The sequence below is a fragment of the Bufo bufo genome, chromosome 1 (genome assembly GCF_905171765.1).
Source record: "Bufo bufo chromosome 1, aBufBuf1.1, whole genome shotgun sequence".
Lineage (NCBI taxonomy): Eukaryota > Metazoa > Chordata > Amphibia > Anura > Bufonidae > Bufo > Bufo bufo.
In genome coordinates, this window is record NC_053389.1 from 393,453,588 (window position 1) to 393,478,142 (window position 24,555).

Here is a 24,555-nt window from a genome sequence, read left to right on the forward strand (position 1 = left end):
AATTGAGAACAAAAATCGAGGTACAATGGCATGGTCAGTGTGCATTAGCCATGGTATTGATGCCCTTCCATATTTTCGATATCCCTGATTGGAAGAAGGTTGTAAGTCATATACAGCAGTCTCCAAGAACCCAGGAACACATAGGGACGAGGGGAAAACGGGAGACTATTCCAGGTGGTAGTTTGGATGCCCATGTATATATAGATGCTATTGGAGTCCCGAGGGGGGTCCCTGATGAATTTAAGGCACAAAATCAAGTTGCAGCAGGATTTGAATCTATATTCCCAATAATTGTGGTAAACAAAAATGTGGATTGGATAAATTATATCTACTATAACCAGCAACGCTTTGTGAATTACACTCGGGATGCCCTAAAAGGTATAATAGAACAATTGGGTCCCACTAGTACTATGGCATTCCAGAACAGAATGGCTTTTGACATGTTGCTGGCAGAGAAAGGAGGAGTTTGCAAAATGATAGGAGAAACCTGCTGTACTGTCATACCCGATAATCTAGGGCCCAATGGGCAGGTTATGAGTGCTTTAAAGGGATTGACCTCCCTATCTGAGGAATTAAAAAGGAATTCGGGAATAGACAATTCATGGGCAGAAGGGCTAGAGAACTGGTTCAAAAATTGGAAGCAGATGTTGTTGCAAATTGGTATCATCATTATTGTTTTGATTTTGCTTGTTCTAATTATCTGCTGTATTATTCCCTGTGTAAAGAAATTGTTCAACAAGGCAGTTAATGAGGCCGCACCAGAGATGATGATGGGAGAATTGTATGAAGACTTTGATCCACAAAATCAGGAGCACTGATGACCTCCAGTCCCCCCATATAATGTCAACGCCGGTTAGGGAAAGATCATCTGACTTCCCCGTGCTCAAATCCAGTGTCACGGGAGGTTGTTCGCTAGGAATGACTTGTCGTGGAAGCTGGTGAAGAGGACGTCGGAGCATTGGGACAGATGGTTAGGTTTAGGGAGAGAATGAAATTCAAGGGGGGACTGTTAAAGATGTGTGAATTTGACTGTTAAAGATGTGTGAATTTTATTCTATGTTTTCTGTATATCTAGGACTGTAATGAGTTAAACTTTTTCTTCTCCAAGTGCCTCCCTCCCACCCCTCTCTTTGTCTAAAGCAGGAGAGGAAGGGGGGCAAAATGCTGCGGGCAGTGTCTGATTTCTCACCTTTTTGCAGGTGTCCCATGGAGTGTGGTGGAATGTGTAGACCAATCACATGACTTGATGATATATGTTGTTCACTGCCTATAGAGAAGCACCTCTTTGAAGTGTCACATATGACGTATGCAGTAGTATTGTTAGACCGTCCACCATTAACAAATGGCGACCCTTAGATGTTTACAATTAGCTTAACATTCCAAGGTGGTATTCACTGCGCAGCTGTTGAGTGTTATCTCTGTTTCTCTTATCTCTTCTTAACTTTGACCAATGAAACAATGGTTTGTGTCTCAGTGAGGACTGCCCTCTTCTGAAGATATATATATGTCTACCTGATGTAATAAAAGTTAGAGTGAGATTGCTTTGACCAACTTCTGTGTCAGTGTTCATTCTTTCTACCACGCGTGGAGATTAACCCCCTGAGGGTACATTGATTCGGAACACCAGAGTGTATCTTAAATGCCCTAATTGAAGTGTGGCTTTAACACCTATGAAAAACTACTAATGCCAGGCAGGATAAGATACCGTATAGATTGATTTTATCACGTTATATGAGCTTTCATTTTCTATGTTTTATATAATTACACATGGACTTTTGTCATAATGATACAAATGGAGCAGAACCCTCAAAATGTATTGTGCTAATTGAGTTCTGGATACAAGGAGATGAGGATTGCGATATCCAATATGGGACGCTATAAATCCACCCCAAGTGTTATTATTCACCAAGGTGATACGCACCACCTCCAATTAATATCCAGCTATAAAAGGAGCCAAAAAATGGCATACTGTCCACCACTGATGAAAGAGCAGCTAGCTCCGAAACGCGTTTGGTAATAAAGAGACAGTATACCGAAATGTACTGCACCCACAACAGTTTATACACTGGATTGAATACAGCTTACAATCTACATTGAAACTAGGAGCGCTCCACTATTCTAATCAGCGCATCGGCACCCAAGTATAACCTGCGAAGTCAGCGCCACATGGGACGCCGATACAGCCAGATCCATAGAGACTGCTGCGATACATACAAGTGCCCGCCGTTCGATACAGATGATGAGTAACGTTACTATACTATTAATGCGCATAATAGTTACACCATCTGAGTTATTCTAGACATTTAATGGGGATATAAGTGCGATCAAATGTGTGACTGATCAAAAAGGACATATACTGTTCCATATCACAGTCAGGCATAACTGATATTGCATAGACTTGGCACATTAACTCTTTCATATTACTATTAATGCACAGTGATCACTAGTTATAACAAGGTTTTATTTATTATGAGATGCTATTGAACTGTTTTTTGCATTTTCCGTTTTAATCCTTTACGGTTTTGGATTTTTTTTATAAATGTACAATTTTAAACATGCAATGTGTTGGTCATCCTTGTGACAATAAAGTAGAGTGCCCTCCATCTTCTTCCTTATTCATCGATATTTCATACATTTGTACCACACAGGGCCTTCACGACCATTACCATGACAACTGCTACACCCAGCAGCTACAAGCAGCACAACACAGCTATCCTAGGAACAAACGGACCAAAACGGCTTCCCATTGGTTGGATTCCTTCCGTCAGTCACGTCTTTGGACCTATTCCATCCTGTGTGTTTGCAGTAGGGAAATAAAGTTCAGTGATTGGACGCCCATATCCGCAGCCGATACTCATCCTTATCGGCCATTGGTCAATATTGCTGTCGCTCGAAGTACCTCCGTGAGCCTGGCGCATGCGCGTAGTGAGAGGCTAAAGCGCTGGTCCTAGGAATTGGCAGCTCCCGGGCAAGGTGTTTGTGGTAGCCGTGCTGCACGGGGAGTGTCCCGGGATCGTCGCAAGGATGCCGGTAATGAGGGGATGGGGTGTGAATGGCAGGTCTTGCTTCGTGTACACAAAGCCAGAGACAGATCGTCCATTCATATACAAGGCCTTCCCCTTCTAGGGGAGTGTGATGATGACTAGGGATGAGCGAATCGACTTCGGATGAAACATTCGAAGTCGATTCGCTTAAAACCTCTTTCTAATACTTTACGGAGCAGAAGCTCCGTACAGTATTAGAATGTACTGGCTCCGATGAGCCGAAATTATTCGAAGTCTCGCGAGACTTCGCGAAGCAATAACTTCGGCTCATCGGAGCCAATACATTCTAAGGCCTCCTGCACAGACCATATGGCTTTGCGGTACGTTTTAAACGGATCCGTTTTTTTGTTTCAGTAGCGTTTCCGTTTGTGATCTGTTTTGTGCTGTCGCAAATGGAAACGGAAGCATACAATAATGTTTAAACAGTAAGTACATTTAAAAATTGGGCTGGGCATAACATTTTCAATAGATGCTTCTGCAAAAACGGATACGGATGCGGATGCATTCCGTATGCGTTCTGTTCCCCCGTCCCCATTGACTGACTTTAAATGGAGCCACGGAACGTGATTTGTGGGCAATAATAGGACTTGTTCTATCTTTGAACAGAATGGAAATACGGAAACGGAATGCATACGGAGTGCAGTAAACAGAAAAAAAAAAAGTTTGTGTGCAGGCGGCCTAAGGCTACATGCACACGACCATATGAATGAGTCCGCATCCGTTCCGCAATTTTGCGGAACGGGTGCGGACCCATTCATTTCTATGGGGCTGCGAAAGATGCGGACTGCACACCGTGTGCTGTCCGCATCCGTTGCTCCGTGCTTCGGACCCGCAAAAAAAAAACAGAACATGTCCTATTCTTGTCCGCAATTGCAGACAAGAATAGACATTCTCTATGACAGTCGCGACGTGCTGTCCGCAAATTGCGGAACGCACATGGGCCGGTGTCCATGTTTTCTGGATCTGCAAAACACCACGTTCGTATGCATGTAGCCTAATAAGGGTCCATTTACACGTCTGGATCCATTCATTTTCAATGTGCTGTCCGCATCTGCACTTCCGTTCACGAAAAAAAATAAAAATAAATAGAACATGTCCTATTCTTGTCTGCAATAGCAGACAAGAATAGGCATTTTCTATGAAAGTGCCGGCTATGTGCGGTCCGCAAAATGCCGGTGTCCGTGTTTTGCGGACTGCAAAACACTTGTGGATGTGTGAATGTAGCCTTAGAACGAAGTTTTATGCGAATCGACTTCGGGATGTTTATTGCTGATCCCTAATGATGACACATCCCAAGCTGCTGTGTACAGGAGGATGTGCTGCCCATACCTGACCCTGCCAGGCGATGGAATGGGTACAAAGTGACAGCACGGTGGAGCACCACACTGCATGGATCCAGTCACCCCGCCATCTCTACCCTCTCCGCTCTTCCGCTATATGATTGATTTATAAATTTTCTGATGCTTTTTTCCTGAAAGTAATTCTCTTTTATCCACAGATCAACAAAGCAGATAAACCAGAGTCTAGCGACAACGTGAAGGTTGTGGTGCGATGTCGCCCTCTAAACGAGCGAGAAAAGGTGATGGGTAGCAAGATGGCCGTCAGGGTGGATGAAATCCGAGGGACTATTGCAGTCCACAAGGTGGACTCTATGAACGAGCCCCCAAAGACGTTCACGTTTGACACAGTGTTTGGGACGGACAGTAATCAGCTGGATGTCTACAATCTAACGGCCCGGCCTATAGTAGATTCTGTGCTGGAGGGCTACAATGGTACGTAGCACTGGAGGGTTGGTTTTTACTCTTTGTACACGGCCGCTCTTGCGAGTGCTTCCTTGCCTTGGTCGTTAGGTCCTGTGATGGTGGGCTGCGTCTCCCTTCTACTGTATGGATCTTACATCTCATCTGCAAGATGCAGTCTCATAGCCAACTGGGCAGCAGTCCTGCTATTGCTGCTCTCATTTTCTAAAATGGTTTATCCCAGAAAAAGTATCACCTATTCATATCTCCAACACCTGAGACCCCCAGTAATCCTGAGAATGAGGGGCCTCCTCTCTGAATGGAGTGGTAGTGCACATGTGGTCTCCCTGTCCATTCACTTCTATGAGGCTGATGTACAGCGTGCTCTCTTAGACCCATAGAAATAAATGGAGTGGTGGACATGCACCACCACTCCATGAAAATGGGGACCCCTCATTTTCCTGATTGATAGGGGTCCCAGCGGTTAGACCCCACCACAATCTGACATTTACAAGGTAGGATAGGTGATACTTTTTGTGGACTAACCCCTTTAAGCCCAACCATAGTGAGTCTGTTTCAGGAAGGTTAGTGCCATGCGAGCCCTGATGGTGGTTTTCATTAGCTGGGAGTAATTGAAATAAATTGCAGGAAAACGATAGGAGACAGAATATAATCATTGTGCCAAAACCCGATGTGTCCCCTCCCCTTCATCATTTACCAGGCACAGTGCCATTGTTTTAGACCTGGTTGTCCCTGCTTTTGCCGTTCCATCCCATTTACTGGACGGAGACTGAGCTGCACTACCAGACACAACCACTACCAAATGTATGGCGCTGTGCTTCATAGCAATGATGGGGCCTTCATTCAGCGGAGTGATAAAGGTGACAGGAGTTGGACCCCTCCGTCTTATAGTGGTGGTCTGTACTTGCTTATATGACCGCAAAATGAAAAAGTTCAGCAACACATTTTGGTTCTAATCTGAGGTGACTTGGTTCAGCTGAAGGTACAGTTCAGGGTGGCAGTCATGGATGCAGTTGTAGTCAGTTGACTACATGAGTCACCGTGTGACTGTGACATAGTCTGTCAGGCCATGTTGAGGCATGTATAGGTAAGTATTCTCCTAGGATTTACAGTACACATGCACCAGCGAATGGCGACCAGTGCGACTGTTCTACTGGAAATTTCTGTCAGCTACCTGCAGCACATTTTCAAACCACTGATCGTCCGTTACTACAGCCTTAACCATGTACCTGGCATCAAATCTATTTGGCCTCCCATGGCAGCTCTGCCAGATATGCTGATAATGGGGAACCTTGGAGAGTCTGGGCTCTGATAGCTGGCCGTGTGTTGTCCGTTCTTTAGGTGCCCATACACATAAGAGTAAAGTCAGCCATACCTGCTGATTTGTGTGGAAATGCCCGGTACATGTATGTCTGTGGGAAGGTTTGGTCAAGTTGATTTTCATTACCCAATTCTTTTGTTCTCAAGAGAGAAGTGTCTTCCGGCGGCTTTGTCCTGTCTCCCCATTCCGAACACCTGCATGCTCTGCCGAACCCAGCTTGTATGTGTATAGGGGAGTCAGGAAGGATAGCCAACAGCTAATGAATGTTCTTGGCCTCCTTCACTGTATGGGCTTTGTCCATTTCCAGACTACTGCCCTTATCAGCCATGTTCTGGAGATATCGTAATGTAGACCATAGCTCTGGAGTCCAGAGTCTTCTCCCCGCTGCCGTCTCTTCTACCGTAGCTGGACATCAATGTGGCCATTGTAGCTGCTGAGCTTCATTATGTGGATGTGACACTTCTGTGGTCATGCTCGGGCGAGACACAATCACTTTCTTTGTTTCTGTCCTCTTGGCTGAAGTACGATGCTGGACAGAAAATTCATTTACCCTTTTCTTCTCTCTCACGTATTTTCAACAGTTTTCCTGGTAAATTACCAGCAGTCTGTAGGAAAGTAGTACATAGTCTGTGTAGGAAATGACTATAGTATGCATCCTAATTAGTTCATCAATGGCTTTTAGATTTATGGGATGTCAATATATTGGGTATGCTGCCATCTGACTTGTAACTCTTCTTTCTTTTCTAGGTACTATATTTGCCTATGGGCAGACTGGTACAGGCAAAACCTTTACAATGGAGGGTGTGCGAGCTGTTCCCGAGCTTAGAGGGATCATTCCTAATTCATTTGCACACATATTTGGACATATTGCAAAAGCGGAAGGCGATACACGGTGAGATTCACCCCAGAATGTCAGCATAATTGGAACGCTGCACCCCAAATTTTTCTAACTACCCTGCTTCTGTACTGTGCACACAACCTTAGGCAGGAAGAACAGTGTAAGGGTACATCCCCATGGGCCATACATATATCTTGTGGATTTTCCATCACAGCAATGGACAGTAAAGTGGATGAAAGTCAAACAGATCTCCTCTACGTGCATGAAAAATCTGAGCCGAAATTATCATGCAGTGTGTATTTTACCCACTCCGGTTTAGATAAGAGGATATAAGCAAAGAAAATTTCATTAAAACTTCTCTAAGGAGGTGGAGGGCCTAATATCAGTATGTTTGTGGTTGTCTATGGTAGAAGAGGGATTAACCTAATGTTCCCTGGTGGCCTAGTGTAAATGGGGGCTGATACCTGGTGGTCTACACACTTCCCTAGGATTCAGAGATGTATTCTGTCAGAAAGCTGAGCATGTTTTGGTTTAGCCTCCTCCCCTGTCTGGCACCGATCATACGGATCAGTGCTGGGCAGAAGCAGAGTGCACTGTGCCTCCCAGTTCTCTCCATGATAAGACACTGAACGTGATGTGCACCTCAAATTTAGCTTCCTCTTCACCCCTATACTGATCATACGGATCAATGCCGGGCAGGGGGAGAGAGGACTCTGTATGAAGACACACTGTTCTGTCCCATTGTTAAATGAAGCACTGAGAGGGTCTAGGCCTCTTGTTTGCGGACTAGATCACGCAGGGACACTTTTGCCGGATTATTCCTTGTTAAAATGCGTTTCATAGTCTGAAAAATAAAGTACATGATGTTTTCTTCTACATTCACATTGAAATGTAACATTCGGCTTCTGCTGCATCCCAGCTATTGCGGGACATGCTTCACATTTATACTATCACTTGATACTCGTGTTGCATTTTCTTTAACTGGGTGATTTATTTTCTAGGTTTCTCGTAAGAGTGTCTTACTTGGAAATTTATAATGAGGAAGTACGTGATTTACTCGGGAAGGACCAAACACAAAGGCTGGAGGTAAAGATAGTATAACAATACCGAGAAATGTTACTTTGGTGACCGTGTCTGTTCCTACTTGATATTGAGCCTGTGCTCATAAAATGGTATCGGTTGGAAAAGCTTGCTGTAGACAGCACCATACCGATTAAAGGTATATTTACATTACCTTGTATTTGTACATTTTCTTTTGTCAAGTTATTTTACCCAAAAGATAAATTAATGTTGCAACCAAAATGTTTAAAATGTCTCTTGTGAATATCCCCTTAAATTATGAATCAAATTATCTTTGCCTAGCAAATTAACTTCTCTAAATTATCCCATTCACCAAACGAGTAGCCTTAGGTTGGGTGGGCACATAGTGGTGGTGCGCTGCTCAGTGTTCCTCTGCTTTTATGGTTATTGGTTGTGCAGTTTCTTTAACAATTCACCTGTAAAGGTGGCATGCTTTATAACTGTAGTAATACATGTGTAGTGTTCGGCTCTAGGGTATGTTGTCCAAATGGGATATCCCTTCAATGGGTTCTCCAGGAATTAAGAAAACCCTTAAAGGAGTTTTCCTTGTTTTAATTCTGATGAGCTTATAACACGACCAAATTGCACATTGGTCACTGCTTGATGAAGAGTCTGGTACCACAAATTTCACAATTATAATCCAAATAGATACCTTTTAAAACATAACTTTTATTAGTATACAGTTAAATCCCTAAATGTAAATGATATACACCATTCGCTGCGCCAGTGGTAACCAGGAACTAGGGATAGGGGAGACTAGTACTGGGTCTCTGACAACTAGTCTCTCCCTACAATGGATATAGGGTGTCTGTGGCATAACCCACATCAATTCCCACAGTTGTCCGTGGAAACCTGTTAGGCACTACCTGTCCCTGCGCAGCAATGGAGACTGCCCAGCTTCGTCACGCTGTGGTGGAGAGTCCTGTTACCAGTAGGTCAATCTTCTGGTCATAAAACGCGTACGTCGTTTGGTCCTTCTAAACGTCCCAACACGTTTTGTTGGACATCAGTCCAATTCATCAGGCGACCTATTGGCAATAAGCTCAGTTTCAGAGGTGGTGATCCCTGTGTTGGGCTGTGTCTGTGGCCGCACACCCAAACCCAAGCCCACCTCTTATCACTGGCCTACAATACAAACATCCAATGCAAGAGGGAAGGTGAATCCCAATAAGGTAATGCATTAAGTTACATAAGTCTCAATACTTATCTTTGCCCCCCATGTCTCGGTCCACACGGATGCGGCTATAATATGGCTTGTGGCAGCAACATTGCCACATGTAGAGTGGCGCTTTTTAAAGGATGCCGTGAGCGCCGGCCCGCCCCCTCATCTCAGCGGTCTGCTGTCCGTCACGTGACCAAGTCATGTGTATAGTACGTGGGAGACATGCGACATGGTAGAGATACCCCCTTGGCAAAGCATGTCACGAGTCACCACTGGGGCACCCTCTCGAGTATTAAATTGATGGGCATAGAAGTAGTGCCGTATGCGAAAAGAGGGGGAGACTGGGACAGAAGAGTTCTACAGCGTGAGACATGGTGGATTTTCGAACTGAGAACTATGCACCCTGGGGGGCTCAATGAGCAACTATCATATGGCTGCTTTATCTAACCTTAGTCCATCAAACGCTTTTCTGGCTTTTTTGACTGTTTTTGACTCTGATCTCCTAGGTTGGAGATGAGTCCACATGTATCCAGCTTAGTCGATTGCCCTTCCTTCTGTATTATCCCCATGGCCGGCTGGCATGGGGGATTGTGAAGTGGAGGTGTGCTGTAAACTGGGTCTGATATATGTTGCTGTAAACTGTGATTTCTTAAAAATCCCCCCCCCCCACCCCGCAATATGTATTTCTCAGAGGTCCGTTTCATCCTTCTACTGGTTAGCTATGGTTGTAGTTATTTAGGGGAGTTGTCAATATTCCTTATGCCGTTTAAAATGCTCCACAGCGCACGATCTGTAGTTTACAACAAAGCACATTCATTTTATCATTATTGAATTATGCACAATGATAATTAGTGGAGAGAGGGGGCACTGTTATCCCGCAGTGATGGTCCCCACCGCCTCCATTCTATACCTGCCTCCGTCAGCGGGATGAGAGGGGAGGGACACTCTCTCCCTGACGTCACTCCCCAAGGGTCACATGGCGCGCGCATCATAGAGTCTCACACATGATCGAAGGCATGGCGGTCATGTGATTCAATGGGGAAGGCGGTGGCTGTCTCTGCACGTCATCTGACTATACACATGACTCTGTCACGTGACGGACAGCTGACTGCCATATTATAGCTGCATCCGTGTGGACCGAGACATGGGGGGCAAAGATAAGTATTGAGACTTATGTATCTTAATGCATTACCTTATTGGGATTTATTCTTCCTCTTGCATTGGATGTTTGTATTGTAGGCCAGTGATAAGAGGTGGGCTTGGGTTTGGGTGTGCGGCCACAGACACAGCCCAACACAGGGATCACCAACTCTGAAACTGAGCTTATTGCCAATAGGTTGCCTGATGAATTGGACTGATGTCCAACGAAACGCGTTGGAACGTTTAGAAGGACCAAACAAAGTACATGTTTTATGACCTGAAGATTGACCTACTGGTAACAGGGCTCTCCACCACAGTGTGACGAAGCTGGGCAGTCTCCATTGCTGCGCAGGGACAGGGAGGGCCTAACAGGTTTCCACGGACAACTGTGGGAATTGATGTGGATGGTGCCACAGACACCCTATATCCGTTGTAGGGAGAGACTAGTTGTCAGAGACCCAGTACTAGTCTCCCCTATCCCTAGTTCCTGGTTACCACTGGCGCAGTGAATGGTGTATATCATTTACATTTAGGGATTTAACTGTATACTATTAAAAGTTATGTTTTAAAAGGTATCTCTTTGGATTATAATTTTAATTCTGATGACCTATCCTCGGGACTAGTTTTGAGTGAATTGAGCTTCGGATCATAGATCCGAAGTCGATTAGTTGAAACACCTTATTTTAATACTGTACGGAGACTTGTCTCAGACGGCAAAAAAATGTATTGCTTCCATGGAGGCAAAATTAGTTTCACCCGAATTCGCCTGAGACTTCGTGAATTAATTCGGTATTCATTTCTGCGTCTTTAAAAACTTTTAAAAATAGCAAACCAAAGTCTGGTTTGGTATCTGGGTACCAGCCGATACAAACCTGACTTCGGTTTCCGAACTTTATTTTTTTTTTTAAAGATGTAGAAATGAATATCGAATTCATTCACTGAAGTCTTGCGTGACTTTGGGTAAATAAATTTTTCCTCCATGGAGGCAATACATTTTAATGCTATACGAAAAGGCAGCGGCGCTCAGAGCTGATTGGCAGGGGTCCCGGGTGTCGGACCCCTACTGAACAGATGATATCCAGAGGATAGGTCATCAGTGTAAAATCCCTGGAAAACCCTTTTAAATATTACTTTATTATAAGTATATTCCAAATACTTTTTATTAGTTATAATGGCTCGTTTTGTCTTGGGAGCAATCATTAGGAGAAATAAAATGGCTGCCGTCCTATTAGTACACACATAACCTGTCCTAATCACACAGGAGGACAAGTTACTTCAGAACACTGAGGTAAAGAGCTGCCTCATCCACTTTTCCTACTTGTCAGGGATCGTGATCCTGAATATAGATAAGATCTTCAGGCTGTGGTAATGGAGACTGCATACTAGAGCTGCTGCTCATTGTCCACATCCCCGTCATCCTCTTTGTACTTCATACATATCAAAACAACCAGAAGACAATAGGGTACCCATTTTAGAACATTAATTTGATTTCAGTTTGTAAGTTTAAAAAAAAATTGTTTCTCATCCATATCATTGGGGGGACACAGGCTTGACCTTGGGTATAACTATTGCCACTAGGAGGCGACACTAAGCACAAAAGTGTGAGCTGCTCCCTCCAGCTATACCCTTCCTACATGGACTAAGCTAAATCCGTTTTAGCTTAGTGTCCGTAGGAGGCTGACATGTTTTCCTGCTGGTCTGCCAAAGATTTTTTCATTTTGATTTTTCAGGTCCGGACTACAGGTGGGCTCTAACCGCCTGTTTTCCCCACACATGAGGAGGGAGACCAGTGGGTCCTCAAGCCCGCTGCTCATTCCCGCCTCTGGAAGACGAGGGGGAACAGTGGATCTCAAGTCCGCTGTTACCATCCAGCAACAGTGTCACCTTGTCTACTACTTCTAGAAGTCCCCCTCCGGTTACAAGTGTAGATGCCCTTCCCAAGTGGCAGCACACTGAGGAAGTTGACACTGCTGTATAACTATATTACCTACCCTTCCCTGCTGGGTCCCCTTCTCCTGTATTCTCTCTTGAACATGGAAAAATAGGGTTTTTCTTCAGAATCTTTGCCCTGTTCTTGTTGCCCGTGATTCACAGGCCCATCCCCAGTTTCCTCCAGGCCCTGCGGTGCATTCACAGCGGTCGCATGCCTCCGGGGCAGCCGCTGCTTCTCCTCTGGGCATCGGTACGCCTGTTTCGGCCTCCTCTGTTCGGGGGGGCAAGTTCCCCTCGACACTCCCGCTCCCTCTCTGCACCGCTCTACCAGCTGGAAGCGCTGCCGGTCGGCCCGCCTGTATGCGAGGGCCCCGGCTCTGCAGTCTACTAGACCGCATTCTTCCACAGTGTTTGGGGGGGCGGAGACTGTGCGCTCAGATCGCGAAACTTTCGCGCCCATATCTTCGCTGGGTGGAGTAATTGCTTCAACATTGTCTACCATGACAACTCTCATTTGTTCCTTGTCGCATGGCATCCCGTTCCATGGGTGCCCTATTAGCTAGACGGGGTACCTACAATCGCCTTATCCCCCGTCATAGGTGGAAGTTTGGCACTACTGCTGGATACTGTGACTGCTTCATACTATCCTCTTCCTCAAGTAGTCTTAGTTTGAATTAGGTCTGGCGCCTACGTGGCAGCCTCTGTCTTCCAGGTTGGCCTGTAGCTCTAACAGGCCGTTGGTATACCTAATACCTTTCCTCGTGCCTTGAGTCCCTGTGAGGGGCAATTCCATTTGGTTGATTGTCATTGACACGCCCTGTGTCCACACTCCTTTCGTAGGTGGAACGCCTACTCTGATTGCCAGTTTTCTTCCTTCTCAGGTGGAGTGTTGCGCTAGCACAAATTCTTGGTGGCTATTGCTGTTGTCCTCATTTTCAGGTCGAGTCTCTCCTCTGATCCTAGAGGCCATAGTTGTTGCTACCTCCTCCCCCCTATGAGGCAGTCTTCGCGCTGCCCATAGACATTTTGGCTACTCCAGTTCCATGGCTACTACTGCGTGAACCTTTCCCGGGGGAAATTTTTTTGCGTTCATCCTTAAACTGTGGCTTATATGACGCACTGGTGGGGGACACTACATTTATGGTTATCCCCACATCCCCTTCCTCCATGTAGAGTATCGGCCCTGGCATTCGGCGGTATCTACACAGCATTCCTCCTTCTAGGCATGATGCATTCTCGCTAGTTGTAGTTGTGATTGTGTCTACATTTCTTTCTCCCACTGGGGGCACTTTGCTTATGTGCTGCTATGACACGCTGCGGCTGAGGGGTTTGCTCACTTCTGCTGGGCATTAGTATGTTTCCTGTACATGGTATAACCTATCGATTTCTATGGCACTGCCTTAGCGCCTTGTTCCCTTTACATGTAACGCATTGCCTCTACAACTACTACGGTGACAGCATCAGTGTTCCCTCTGTGTGGAGTTTGATTATGCACTTATTCAGTTTGCATATGTGCGTTGTATACATGGCTTCCCTTAACGGGTCGAGCGGTCGTACTGCCCTTGTTTGTTGTCACCCCTAAGTGCTGATTTGTTACTAAGCCGCATTGACTGATTCTACTTCTCTCCTTCCACAGGGCGAGTAGTTGTGCTCCCCCACATACTGTCATTGCCTGCTCGGCCAGTGTTCATAGCCATTGGGTTCTCGTATGCCCCCTTTCTCCTGTGGGGTGCCTGCGCTGGTGGTGTTGGTTCTGTAACCAGTTGTATTCTGGGGCTTTGTGGCGTTCGGGTCCACACTCCCTTCCTGGTGCAGTATTTTTTTTCCCTATCTCTGGTTCCTGTCTGCAGCTTCCGATTTAGGTCTGCCAGTTCAGGCAGCCTTCCATGGAGTATCAGACGGCTTCTCTTGGCCACACCCCCCCCCCCCCATTCGGTTCTCGTTGCCGTCAAATCTTGTCCTTCCTGCAGTCGGGCATCGACTAGGGACTGGTTCTCAGTTCCCTCAAAGGGCAATTTTCGTCCCTTTCAATTCTTTTTTCACTAAACTTGGCTTCGTTTTCTGCGGTTCGGACCCTTCTGCAGGGGGTGGTGCACGTTGTGCCCCCTTACCGTCCTCCGTTAAATCCGTGGGACCTTAATCTGGTTCTCAGCGCTCTCCAGCCTCTCCGTTTGAGCCTTTGCAGCAGGTGTCCCTTCGCTTTCTGTCCTTTTCTGGCCTTTTTGGTGGCAATCACTTCCATCTGTAGGGTTTCCGAGCTAGCGGCTCTTTCGTGTCGGCTTCCATCTCAATGCAGAGATCATTCTCCCTTCCTTTTGTCCTGTCCAGTCTCATCCTTGTGAGCAGTCTCTCCACATTCTGGTTTTGGTTAGGGCTATTCTCATCTTTCTGTCTCAGACGTTCTCTTTCCGACGGACGTATTCTCTATTCGTCCTTCCGGAGGGACCGAGACAAGGGCTGGCTGCGCCCAAAGTTTCCATTTCCCGATGGATTCATTTGGCCATTGTGGAAGCATACCTGAGCAGTGACCGGGCTCCGCACTTCCGGATTACTGCTCATCCCACTTGGGCAGTGGGGGCCTCTTAGGCAGTACATCATGGGGCCTCAGCCCTTCAGGTGTGCAGGGCAGCTACCTGGTAGTCTTTGCACACCTTTTCCAAATTTTACAAGAGTGCACACCTTTACATCTTCTGACACTTCTCTGGGGCATAGTTTTTTGCAGACGGCGGTTCTCTGATTAGCTGGTTGGCTTCTTTGTTTATGACCCACCCTTAGGACTGCTTGGTAACGTCCCAAGGTCAAGCCTGTGTCCCCCAATGATACGGATGGGAACTTGCCGTAAAATCTGTTTCTCTTCCGTTCATTGGGGGACACAGCTCCCACCCATTTTCTTTGGTTGTGGGCCTCGTTGTGGCCTGCGTGATTCTGGGTTTGTATATTGTCTGTTTTTCCTTCTCCTACTGCTTTTGCACAAACTGATTTAGCTTGGTCCCTGTAGGAAGGGAGCAGCTCACACTTTTGTGCTTGGTGTCCACCTCCTAGTGGCAATAGCCATACCCATGGTCGAGCCCACGTCCCCCAATGATACAGATGAGAAACAGATTTTACTGTAAGTAGAAATATCTAGTTATAGTTAATCTAGAATTGAACTAAAAAAAGGAAAAAAGCACCTTGCAAAGGGTGTTTTTTTTTCCTGAGATAAATCACCATGCATGCAAAAACACATCTGGTCATTAGTCTGGAGCTAAACTTGGGGGGAGTTAGATTTTGTTCTGCTTGTTGTCCCTGAGGGTATGAGTACATGCCACAGTTATCGTGCAGCTTCAATGTGGCCACAGAGTCCTCATTAGTGAACTGTAAGTGCCACGAGGTGCAGCGGGCTCCAGTTAACTAATCGGGACTGCGCTGTTTAGATGGTCTGCATTGTTAATGGCCGCTCAGTATGATCATACCCTAAACATGCAGCACTTCTTAAAGGGGTTGTCACTTCAGCAAATATTTATGTACAGAAATTTAATACAAGTCACTTACTAATGTATTGTTATTATCTATACTGCTTCCTTTGCTGGCTTGATTCATTTTTCCATCACATTATACACTGCTTGTTTCAACGGGTACGACCACCGTGCAATCCATCAGCGGTGGTCGTGCTTGCACGCTATCTGAAAAGCACCAGCCTATGTGAGCTCCCACAGTCCCGGCCACCAGAAAGGCTGTCACCTTTTCCTATATAGTTCTAGCATGGCCGTCGTCAGCCAGCAAAAAAAAAAAAAATGGATAATAACAATACAGTAATAAGTGCCTTCTGCAAAGAAAAAGGGGGTCAGTCAGCACATCCCAAAGCGCAGGGGCACGTTGCTATGGCTGAGAACAAGACTGTTAAGCAAAACAAGCAATGCAACAGCTCACTGCAAATCAAATAAAGTACAAAATTGCATCATAATAGCAAATGCTGAACTAATAAGTTAGAGATACTTGGCAAATCGTTTTGTACAAAATTATTTGAGCCCGTCTGCCGAACGTCAAGGCAATCTCTAGTTAGACGGGTTCCTAACACTAAATATACCTGTTATGTGCCATAGAGGCTATCGTAAAATTCAGAAAGTGTAGGTTCCACTTACATGCTGGATCCGCCTGAATTTCCGTCATTTTCGGTGCCAAAATGGCCTCCATTATATCCAGGAAAAGCAGTTAGCAGCATGCACGCCGGGCCCACTCCACACCACCCCTGGCACCACATGGTCACCAAGAACTGCAATGAGAGTCCACACACTATCTCTCTCCTGGTGCCAGATGGCTTCAGTGAGTGGGGGGGAGCAGGCCAAGCTAAATACTTACACTAATTAAAATCAACCTGTGGGACAGACAATAAGTGCCTTGTATTAACTTCCTGTACATAATAAATGCCATTTGCTAAGGAGACAGCTTGATCTAGGAGCAGCAGATGCACAGTTCGAGCTGTCCTATAATGTAAGCATAGCAGTATCCATTTTCCAGGCCTGAGAACATTGGTTATATATGGCTTTTTAAATAGGAATCACTTTGTCTTAGGTTAAAGAGCGACCCGATGTTGGAGTTTACATTAAGGACCTGTCGGGGTATGTTGTGAACAATGCTGATGACATGGATCGGATCATGACTCTGGGACACAAAAACCGTAAGTCATGCCCCTGAATATTGTCCATGGCAACCACATTACAGATGATAGCCAGTTTCAAGATGTGACCACTGAGACCTAATTTATTCTCTGTGATCTGTATGAGTTAGTAAAGGGTGGGGTCTGTTGTCAGATATTGTATACGCAGCACCCAGTCTGTTGTACATGACTGTATCAGTAAGGCTAAGGGCTACATGATGACATTTGTCGCGCAACAATTTTTATGATAGTCTATGGTGTCGCACTGAAACATGCAACATGCTGCGACACGACAGTCGCAAAAAAAACATTTGAAATGTTGCAGTCGCAGTTCGACACTATAGACTATCGTTATAAAAATTGGGCCGCAACATTGGTGGGACAAGATGTCGCAGTGTAGTTGTGCCCTATGTTTTGCGCGACTTATTGTTCTCGTCGTGTAGCCGTAGCCTAATGGGCACATTTATACCAATTTTTTCCTTAACAGAAGTGTTGCTGGAGAACCTCTTTTCACTTTATTTAAAACTCATGTTGATCAGAAGTAGTTCCAACTTTTCACCTCTAAGATCTCGCTTGCACAAGTGTGTTGAAATTAGGTTTTACACCTTTCTCAACACCTGCCCAAATTTGTTGTGAGTTCCTGAAGGGTTAATTGCGACGGATCACGGCGCGCAGTAATAGAGGCCAGGTATGGGATTTGGCCAGCACATGCAGGCTACGTTTGTATTCGGGCATATTAACTGTATTCATTGGTGGTGCAGCCCCTCCCTTCTACTACTCCCCCTCTTCGAAGTATTATATCAATTGCCCCCCCCCCCCCCCTCCTCCACACGATTAAATAATTGGTGGCAGTGGCCCCAGGGTGGTAGCTTCTGATCGGAGCTCCAGCAGTGTAATCCTGGGGCTCCGATCGGTTACCATGGCAGCTATGACGCTACTGAAGCCCTGGCTGCCATGGTAATCTCCCCGCTGCTGTGTGCAAAAAGCAGAGGGCAGCAGGGAGAGTGTGAAGTCCTATTCATCCTAATAGAGCAATATCAGGGTAAATAGGACAAGTGTTCTATCCCCTAAGGAGGCTAATAGTTATTAAATAAAAAGTAAAAAAATAATAATTTAACCGCCGCACCCCCCCCCCCCCCCCCCGAAATATAGAATATATCGCACATGCTTAAAATTATATCGCAATATAGATTTTAGGCCATATCGCCCACCCCTACTTTTATTTTACGCCAGAAAAGTGATGAAATCAGTTGGTAAATTCCCCCATAGAATATAAGAAAGTTGTAGGACTTTTTATTTACGCATTTTGTTTTCTTTACATAAAACCTGAAAACCTATTTAGGGTTCATTCAGATGTCCGTAGTTTAGGGTTCGCATCCATTCTGCAATTTTGCGGAATGGGTGTGGACCCATACATTTCAATGGGGCCTCAAAAGGTGAAGACAGCGTACTGTGTGTTGTGCGCATCCGTAGTTGAGGTCGGCGGCCTCACAAAAAAGATAGAGCATGTCCTATTCTTGACGGGGACATGAATAGGCTTTTCTATCACAGGGCCCTTTAAAGGGGTACACCAATAACGGCACTGTATAAGGGATAACTGCTAGGTTGTTGGGGGTCCCAATATTTGGACTCTCAACAGTTGTTGAGCATGCGCATTGCTGCTTCTTCCTTCTTTTTTTTTATTTTTACAAATTTATGTAAATTTGTTCAGAAGTTTAAATATCCTTGAGATTGAAGACAATTGACGACTTCCTCATAGCAGTCCATTTTGTCCTTTTTTGGATGAGTACTGCAGGATATTGGTTGAACTTTTGGGATTTTTCTCACATTTACTAGTTTATGGATTGTAAAGGTGGTTCTTCTCTTTCCACAGGTTCAGTGGGAGCCACAAACATGAATGAGCATAGCTCCCGCTCACACGCCATATTCACCATCACTATAGAGTGCAGTGAGAAAGGTGCAGACGGCAATATCCATGTGCGAATGGGAAAGTTGCATCTTGTAGACCTGGCGGTATGAATATTTTTTTATTTGAATAATCCTTAATTTTACTGAAAGCAGTACATTGTTCCTAGAACAGTTGTGTATGAATAATAAAAAAATATTCAGAAGTTAAGGTCCCAAATTTTCCCTCTCTAAAATGGCCACAGTAAGAAAGACTCCAGGGAAAGTTGTACTTTGATGCCAAGTTATAGGGATTGTCCCATGTGGGACATTTATGGCAGATCATAAGGATATGTCATAAATGTTAGATAGGTGAGTGTTCCATCGCTGGGACCCGTTCATGTCTCCAGAAGTGAAGGGAGAGCCGACCACACACACATGGCATCCTTTCTTTTCACTGGTGTAGGATTTCTCAAAATAGCTGAGCAAGCGCAGTCAGCTTTTTTTCAGAAGTTCCATTCATCACTATGGGACTGCATTCCACCACTATGGGCTTGGGTAGTTTCGGAGATCTCATAGCGATGAATGAAGTGTGGCTGATTATGCACTGTTCGCTATCCTTTCACTTTGGAGCCCCATTCTGGAGATAGGAGCTGTTCCCAGGGGTGGCACCTGCACCTCCATCTACATACACATGGTTCCTCTCCATTCACTGCAGTGGGACTTCTGAAAATAGACGAGTGAGCTTGCGCAGCTATTCTGGAGTAAATGCAGAGCAAGCTAAGCAAACTCGACCATTATGGGCTCAGCTATTTTCAGAAGTCTTATAGTGGAGGGTGGCCGGGCATGCATGGCTTACTCTTTACTAATTTCGGGCCCCATTCTGGGGATAAGAATGGCACCTGCACCTATATGACATATATTTCCTAGCAGTATACCTTAAATGTCCCACATGGGTATAACAACAGTGCATTCTGCAGGCAGCATGTTATAGAGCAGATTGATATATAGTTTTGTGGGAAAAAGATTCATTATAAACTAAATGTCATTGATTTCAATTCCTGCTTATCCTGAGGTTTGGAGGCGGTCCTATCAGTGATTGACAGCTATGTCTATATGCTATTACTAATAGGACAACTGACTCCAAATCCCAAGTTGAGCAGGAATTTAAATGAATGACATTCAGTTTCTAATTTTATGTTTTTTCAATAAAACTACCCATATTTTTTGGACTATAAGACACACTTGACCATGGGACGTCCCCCAGTTTTGGACAACAGGAAATGAGAAAATAAATATTTTCTACTAATTATAGCTTCCATGGTAGTTTAATGAAGTGGGTCAGTGTCACCAACTTTGTCTAGGGTAGAGGGGGTTAATAGTTTACAGTCAGCTCCTGTTAATTCTAGTGTGTTAACCACTGAAACAACAATGGCGCATGTGGTCACATGATGAGTATCAACATCACAAGTTACCGTACACGGTACAGTGCTGAGTGGTCCTCTGCTTCTTACTGCTGACTCCTCCCACTGGTGACATCAAGTGTCCGTTAGACGCATCGGTCAGAGCTTTTATGTATTTCCCTGTTGCCTGGGGACCTTCAGCATGGAGTGGGGGAAGTGTTTCTCGCAGTTCTCTCCATGAGCTGAAAAATCTTTGTTTCTTCTCCTGCCTGCATTGATTACACTGATTAGTGAGCACAGGGAGTGAGGAGTATGCAGATGCACAGCTCCGTCATTGATACAGCAAAGCTCTGAAAGTAGTCCGGGAGGTCTGGCACTGCTGGAGCACACTCGCTACAGACTAAGACCCCTTTTTTTTTTTTCTAGATTTTTTTTCCTGCTAAAAAGTGAGTCTTACAGTCCAAAAAATACTTTTATATATCAATCTGCTCAGCTCATCCTGCTCTGTAACATCATTCCTGCAGCTCAGATACCTTGTTCAACATAATAGCTTTCCTTTAAAGGGCAATACTCAACTTTTATCTTTTGGAGTTGTGCAACCGTCCCAAATAATGCATTAAAGGGCATCTGTCAGCATTTTTTTTCCCTATGACACTGGCTGACCTGTTGCATGTGCTCTTGGCAGCTGAAGACATCTGTGTTGGTCCCATGTTCATATGTGACTGCATTGCTGAGAAAAATGAGGTTTTATTATATGCAAATGAGCTTCTAGGAGCAATGGGGGAGTTGCCATTACACCTAGAGGCTCTTCTCTCTCTGCAACTACCGCACCCTCTGCACTTTGACGTTAGGAGAAGTCAGAGCCAGGTGCGATCACGTTTCACTGCCTGGTCCTGTCTTTCATAGTGCGGAGGGTTCGGCAGTTGCAGAGAGCAGAGTCTCTAGGTGTAATGGTAACGCCTCCGTTGCTCCTAGAGGCTCATTTGCGTATATTAAAAACTAATTTTTCTCAGCAATGCGAGCACATATGAACATGGGACCAACACAGATGTCTTCAACTACCAAGAGCACATGCAACAGGTCAGCCAGTGTCATAGGGACAAAACTGCTGACAGATGTCCTTTAAGCTTAAAGGGGTTTTCTGCAAGCTGGACAGGGTGCAGCGGTTAATAAAAATAAATAAATACATTTACCTGTCACAGTGCTCCGTCTCCAGAACCAAGCTCCCGTCTCCTCCACTTTTAGCCCACTTTATACCAGAAGTGTGACACACAGTTCTTTTGAGTAATGTGCAGTACTGCGCTGGCAATGTACAGGACGGTGCAGGCATGAGATTGCAGGGCCAGGTGATCAGTGGATTCAGATTCCTGGCCCTGTCAATCAACTACGAAAAGGAGGGGCGTCAGAATATCAGTGGCGGTACGGTGAATTGAGGGGTGAAAGCGTATCCTGGATACACTTAGGCCTCTTTCACACGAGAGATACGGATTGTGTCAGTATCTGTTCAGGAAAAACTGATGGTTTTACAAGTTCAGCCAGTCTTGTCTGCGACTGCGCTCAGTGTTTTAGTTTTTTCTGTGCGGGTGCAATCAGTTTTTGATGCATTGAAGATTAACGGTCTACATTTCCTAGCAACCATCTGTGAAAAACGCACTGTATCCAGATGCAATCCGTTTTTCACAGAAGCCCCATTCACTTCTATGGAGCCAAAGCTGGAATTTTTCCTGAACGTAGAAATGATGGGTGAAAAACGTTTGCTTCACAGATCGCACCTGGATGGAAAACTGGCTTCTTTCTCGTGTGAAAGAGGCCTTAGAGTCCATTTACATACTAAATCAAAAGACATTTTCTCAGAAATGCAGCAGATGAAAAATATATTGTTTTTACACTTTCCAGGCCCTAGCAGACACTATGCTTGGAGAGCCTTCCTTTAAAGAAGATTCAGATCTCATTAATCCATGTCTATATTGCCTTCACAGGGTTCAGAAAGGCAAGGGAAGACTGGAGCAACTGGGCAGAGACTGAAAGAAGCCACAAAAATCAACCTGTCCCTTTCCACTCTGGGTAATGTTATCTCTGCCTTGGTTGATGGGAAAAGCACTCACGTGCCATACAGGAACTCCAAGCTGACCAGATTGCTGCAGGATTCCTTGGGTGGAAATTCCAAGACCATGATGGTAAGAGTCTTCCTCTTGGTTACATACTTGAAAGGGGTTTTCCAAGCATTAAATATTGTTGACCTATCCTCAGGATACGTAATTGGGGGACCAACCCTCACTGGCTGCCTCTTGGAAGGGTGTCGGCACTCCAGCGAGCGATTTTGTCCTCTTCTTTGGCCAGCGATGTTACGTCCATTGGTCACATAGCCTTTCTGCAGCTCAGTCCCAATCCAATGAATGGGATTGAGCTGCAATACCAAGCAAAGCCATTACACACTGTGCGGCGCTGTGCTCAATATACAATATACTACTAGAGGCCACACTACTTGTTTGAGGCCCCTTTAAATAGCTTACCAGTGAGGGCCTTCAGAGTCTGACCTTAAGTTATTTATGGAAAATCCCTTTAAAGAAAGTCAACAAATCCCCAGGATTCAAATGATAACTTTGGTTATTATGCAATTTATCATTGCATGTGGGTGTTGTCAAAAAACAAATCTCACAAATATTGGAGACCTTTTTCCACTACAATTTGCAACTCTGTTTTAGATTTTCCACCACTAACTGCTGTAGGTGAGGCTTAGCGGGAGAGGTCTCCTGAGCCACTAAGATTTATCCTCATTTCTGCTAGAAAATTAGCTTTAAAGGGGTTTTATTATTATTATTATTATTATTATTATTATTATTATTATTATTATTTATTTATCTCCATCCACAGGAAAGAGGATAAGTATCTGATCGCTGGGGATCCAGCCACTGGAACCCACAGCAATCGTGGGAATGGAGGTTCTAAAATTGTGTTTATGCATGCCCACCACGTCATTCGCTTCTTTAGGACTGCCAGAGATAATGCACTGTATTTGGCAGTCCCATAAACTGGATGGAGCCGTAGCCACCCATGTGCACCGTCACTCTATTGTCAACGAGCATTCAAGACCACCAGTCTCGTGGTTGCTGGGGGTCCCATGATTGCATCCTTAGTAGTTTTGACCCCGGTGATCAGATACGTAACCTGTAGGATGTAATGCTTTAACTGTGTTTCAGTAATAAAATGTCCATGTCATGTGAGAGAAGGCTCGTTCTCTAGAATATATGTAACCATACAACTGGCCACTAGATGGTGCTAGTTGCCAGATTGATTTTTATTTAGAATGACAGAAGCAATGTACTTGAGGGTTACTATTAGGGATAAGCAAATCGACTTTGGATGCTTCGATTTGGGAGCTCTGTACAGTATGAGAATGTATTGGCTCTGATAAACCGAAGTTATTACTTTGCAAAGTCTCACGAGACTTTGTGTAATAACTTTGTGAATTAATTATTACTGTAATACATCTTTTTACAGTAATAATTAACAAAGTTATTACACAAAGTCTCGTGAGACTTTGCAAAGTAATAACTTCGGTTTATCAGAGCCAATACATTCACATACTGTACAGACCTGTCTCAAGGCCTATTTGAAGGGTAGAACATTGACTTATAGGATAGCTACCTTTCATGTGGTAGCATTAGAGGCAGAGCTTGTTAAGAGCTCATTTGCATCCTTTTCTTCCCAGAATTCCAGAGGAGCATGTATGGCCTATAAGTCTCCTCGCGCTGATAAAGGCGCTCTCTACCCAAGGAGAGATAATACCCCCCAAATCCTGACTTGGCCTCTCACCCAGTTAAGCCAGTACTCTCTGCTCTGCACTGATGAGGGGCAATCACCCTGAAACAGCTGTCTGCAGATGAGGTGCTGGCTTATTTAATATTGGAGTCATGTCTCAAGGCCTATTTAAAGGGTCGAACATTAACTTATAGGATGGCTGCCTTATATCTGGTGGTATTGGAGGCAGAGCTTGCTAAGAGTTAATTCGCCTCCCTTCTTCCCAGAAGCAATGAATTAAATTTATAATATTTTGATAGGTTGCGATTTGTAGCTTTGAAGTCATATTACTAAATAACTTCTATTAAATGTGTATATTTTAATATATTTCCTTCATTTTACACTTACACCTTTTCTACCTTACAGTGTGCGAACATCGGCCCTGCAGACTACAATTATGATGAAACAATAAGCACTCTCCGTTACGCAAATAGAGCGAAAAATATAAAGAATAAAGCCAGAATTAACGAAGATCCCAAAGATGCACTTTTGCGTCAATTTCAGAAAGAAATTGAAGAACTTAAAAAGAAACTTGAAGAAGGTAAGAAGTAAGA

At 44.7% G+C, this 24,555-nt stretch overlaps 1 protein-coding gene across 3 annotated transcripts in view; it reads left to right on the forward strand.

Moving 5' to 3' along the window:
• The first annotated feature begins 2,909 nt into the window (after positions 1 to 2,909).
• KIF3A (kinesin family member 3A) overlaps positions 2,910 to 24,555 on the forward strand; it is an 83,764-nt gene continuing 62,118 nt past the window's right edge. For all 3 annotated transcript variants that reach the window (XM_040405756.1, XM_040405765.1, XM_040405775.1), the window contains exons 1-8: positions 2,910 to 3,030; positions 4,543 to 4,816; positions 6,873 to 7,017; positions 7,965 to 8,049; positions 16,829 to 16,934; positions 18,787 to 18,926; positions 22,180 to 22,377; positions 24,368 to 24,542. In XM_040405756.1, the coding sequence (XP_040261690.1) occupies positions 3,025 to 3,030; positions 4,543 to 4,816; positions 6,873 to 7,017; positions 7,965 to 8,049; positions 16,829 to 16,934; positions 18,787 to 18,926; positions 22,180 to 22,377; positions 24,368 to 24,542 (1,129 nt within the window). In that variant the 5' untranslated portion in view covers positions 2,910 to 3,024. The remainder of the gene's footprint in view (positions 3,031 to 4,542; positions 4,817 to 6,872; positions 7,018 to 7,964; positions 8,050 to 16,828; positions 16,935 to 18,786; positions 18,927 to 22,179; positions 22,378 to 24,367; positions 24,543 to 24,555) is intronic.